Source organism: Typha angustifolia, chromosome 8 (genome assembly GCF_048772165.1).
Source record: "Typha angustifolia cultivar Huaian chromosome 8, ASM4877216v1, whole genome shotgun sequence".
Taxonomy (NCBI): domain Eukaryota; kingdom Viridiplantae; phylum Streptophyta; class Magnoliopsida; order Poales; family Typhaceae; genus Typha; species Typha angustifolia.
The window spans coordinates 10032732-10036483 of NC_133246.1; the positions used below are offsets into that span (position 1 = coordinate 10032732).

The following is a 3752-nucleotide window of genomic DNA, read 5'->3' on the forward strand; positions in this document are numbered from 1 at the left end:
TAAAAAAAGAAACAGAATAGGTAAAAATTTCATAGTTGCTCAAACATGTAAACAATTAATATCATGTAAGTATTATAATAATTTGATGACTCTATTAACAACCGTTCAATTTTTTCACATTAGTCTAGAACATGGGGAGGCAAATTGTTTAGGCAGGCATATCGATTTTAGGCGTAATCACGGAGTAAATTGTAATTTATCCCGAAACACAATAAACCCAATTTATCATTTTTTTATAAAAAAAAAAAAAATTTAATCCCATACAGTTGTCAGTTTGTGAGCCTTTTGGTTAGTAATTTTTGGTACTATGTTTGTTATCTTTCCCCCTCGTTAGATATTGACAACGCCTAAACACACAAAACTATGTTCGTGGAAACCAAAACGTATGTCATCCCATTTCCACCTAATCCCGAAACTAACATCTTTGCAGACATGGAATCATATGATACAGTCTTCCACAAGAAATGGGTTGTTCTCAGAGTCCCTACATCTCTACTCCTCCATGCTGAGATCCGGAGTTCACGGCGACGACTTCACTTTCCCCTTCGTTGCCAAGGCCTGCGCCAAGTTGGGCTCCGTATGGGACGGCAGGAAACTCCACGCTCACGCCATCTTGTTGGGCTTCCAAGGAAACACATTCGTGCAGACCTCCCTACTGGACATGTACTCCAAGTGCTCTAGTTTCTCAGAGTCATGGCAGATGTTTGTTGAAATGCCCCACAGAGGCCTGGTCTCCTGGAATTGCATGATCTCTGCGTACTCTAAGGATGCTCAAGCCGACAAATCGATGGGGCTTTTTAATGAGATGCGTGGGTCCGGTGTGCAGCCCAGCTGTAGTACATATATAAGCCTCATCTCTGGTTGCATGGGTTCGGTCTCGGCTTTAAGACATGGTCTCTCTGTATATTCTTGTGGGATAAAAGTTGGAGTTGATTCGTATTTGCAATTTCGTAACTCGGTCCTCTCCATGTTTGTCCGCTATGGCCTAATCGTTGATGCTTGCCTTTTGTTTGATGGCATGGAAGGAAAGTCCATTGTCACTTGGACTGCGATGGCATGCGGGTATTTGAGAATAGGAGATTACATGAAGGTGTTTGATCTCTTTAACTGCATGCGCAGAGGTGGAAACAGGCTAGACTCAATCGCATTAGTAAATGTCATCTTGGCTGGTGTGCAGTCTGGAAGTTTATGGACAGCCCGCGGTTTGCATGCTTTTGTTATCCAAAGTGGCTTTGGTCATGAAGGAGATATTGCCACATCATTAGTAAATTTGTATGCAAAATGTGGAGACATTATATCAGCTCGAAAGGTTTTCGATTCAGTTTCAGAGAAGAATGTCTTCTTGTGGACTTCATTGATAAGTGGATATGTTAACAGTGGTCATTCACGAGAAGCACTTGAACTATTTCAAAATTTGTTGAATTCAACTGTTAGACCAAATGAAGCAACCATTTCCGTCATTCTTTCAGCCTGTGCTGACATTGGATCAGTTGCAATCGGGGAAAAAGTTGAAGAGTACATAGTAGCAAACAGACTTGAATCAGATTTACGAGTTCAGACTGGATTAATTCGCATGTACTGCAAATGTGGAAGCTTACAACGAGCAAGAAAAATATTTGATGGTATCCCTGCAAAAGACTTGACTGTTTGGAGTACCATGATAAGTGGATATGCATGTCACGGGGAAGGCAAAGAAGCTCTTTCTTTCTTCCAGGAAATGCAGAAAGAAGCAATCAAGCCAGATGCTATTGTTTTAACTAATATCTTATCAGCATGTAGCCATTCTGGTTTGGTGGATGAAGGACTGAAATGGTTCAGGAGGATGCAGACAGATTACGGTATTGATCCAACAATTGAGCATTATATGTGCATAGTAGATCTTCTCAGTAAAGCTGGTCAAATAAATATTGCTTCAAAGTTTATTTGTCAGATGCCCATCAAATTGCAGAATCAGGTTTGGGCTCCCCTGCTTAACGCATGCACAGCTCATCATAACAGTCAATTAGGAGAATTAATATCAAAGCAACTACTGAAGCAGGAGATACTAGAAGCTGAACAATATGTCTTAATGTCTAATGTGTACACCTGCATAGGTAAATGGGAAGAGGCAACTGCTTTTAGGAGTTCTCTAAACAAGAGAAGACTGATTAAGGAGCCTGGATGGAGTAGGATCGAGCTATGCAACTAAACTTAGAGATGGGTTCTGACAATTATATTAAAATACATGACGAATTTTCTTTTTCTAATGAAGTGAAAGAAGAAAGTTTGAAGAAGTATAAAGAGAGTATGATTGAGACAAGCAGCTGAACATAATGTTGGTTATGATTTATTGGTTAGCCATACTTTGGGAGCACTCCAATGGATACTGTCCTCCCAAATGGTAAATACTGTATACTTCGTTCCAGTAGTAAGAATGAGAAATTTTTGAAAGCTAACATTGAGTTCCTCCACCAATCTTCGCATGTCTTCTGTTCTGTTAAAGTACACATTGTTCTTTGATTCCTTTGAGCAAAGCTATTATATACTACAAAAATTCAGAGTCGCATACAAAGCCTTCTTAAGCGTGAAGGTGATTAACAAAGAGAACAACGAGAAAAGATGATCACGTTGCCTTCGAAAAAAACTGGTTATGTTTTCAAATCTAGCAAAATTGGCGTGCATTTAGATGCATGACAGGTAATTCAGATTATGCTAGCATTCAAAAAATGCCATTACAAAGAGAACGACGAGAAATTCAAGTTATATGATCATGAACATTGTGATCAATCAACCTTCGAAAATAATTAATTATGTTAAAATCTAAGAAAATTGACATATAGAATCCTGCATTTAGACTTATTACAGAAAATTCAGGTTATATTTGCATTGAAAAATGGTCATAAAAGTACCCAAAATGTTACTATAGCTCAATATTGGCATTTCGACAAATGTTGCTTAAAAGCATGTCGAAGTTGGTCAACATTAGCATTTTTTGGTTATATTTAGCGGCATCTAATATCTACCGGCAAGAGCTGTCAATATTGGCATTTATTGATCTTTAGTGACATTTGTAATTGTCAATCTAGGTTACACCGACACTCAAACAAAATGCTAGTAATATTTAATGACATTTTTAACAATAACCAGTAAATATTTAGTGACATTTGCAGAAATATCGATAAAAATTAGTCGCCTTTTTACAATGCCAGTTAATAACTAGTGGCATTTTCTGTAATGCTAGTAAATATTTAGTGATAAATGCCAATGTAGCTATTTTTTAATTTTTTTTTTATATTCCAATGCATTTACATAAATGCCGCTAATGGTAATTACTTAATTTTATTATATATTTAAATTTTTTGGCACTATAGTTATTCTAAACTCAAATATTCAGTAATATAGTGCAATCAAAGGCATTATTACTTTCTAGTGTGTATCAACAAAATATTTATATAACAAAGATAATCCTATAAAAACAAGTTCAGGAATAATATAGTATATATCTAAATGAAAATCATTTGCCTATGGAGTATATACACATCCATAACCATCCAAAAAGAGTTAAATATATGCTATGTTTTAAAATTATGTACTTAGATCTATAATTATCCAAGTGATCATACCAAAATAAAATAGTTCTAAGACATCCCAAAATTCTTAATATTAAATATAAAACTCCCAAGTGTCCAATAGTATAAAAAACCTGCACCTAATGTATAAAATTTTACCAAGTAAAAAGATCAAACTATCGTCTTTATAGTGGCATTTTGAAT

The 3752-nt window shown here is 36.1% G+C and overlaps 1 protein-coding gene across 1 annotated transcript; it reads left to right on the forward strand.

Moving 5' to 3' along the window:
- The first annotated feature begins 341 nt into the window (after positions 1 to 341).
- Positions 342 to 2440, forward strand: LOC140765544 (pentatricopeptide repeat-containing protein DOT4, chloroplastic-like). The gene has a single exon (XM_073104685.1). It carries the CDS (start codon positions 386 to 388, stop codon positions 2186 to 2188), a length of 1803 nt encoding a protein of 600 aa, XP_072960786.1. The 5' UTR covers positions 342 to 385; the 3' UTR covers positions 2189 to 2440.
- The last annotated feature ends 1312 nt before the right edge of the window (positions 2441 to 3752 follow it).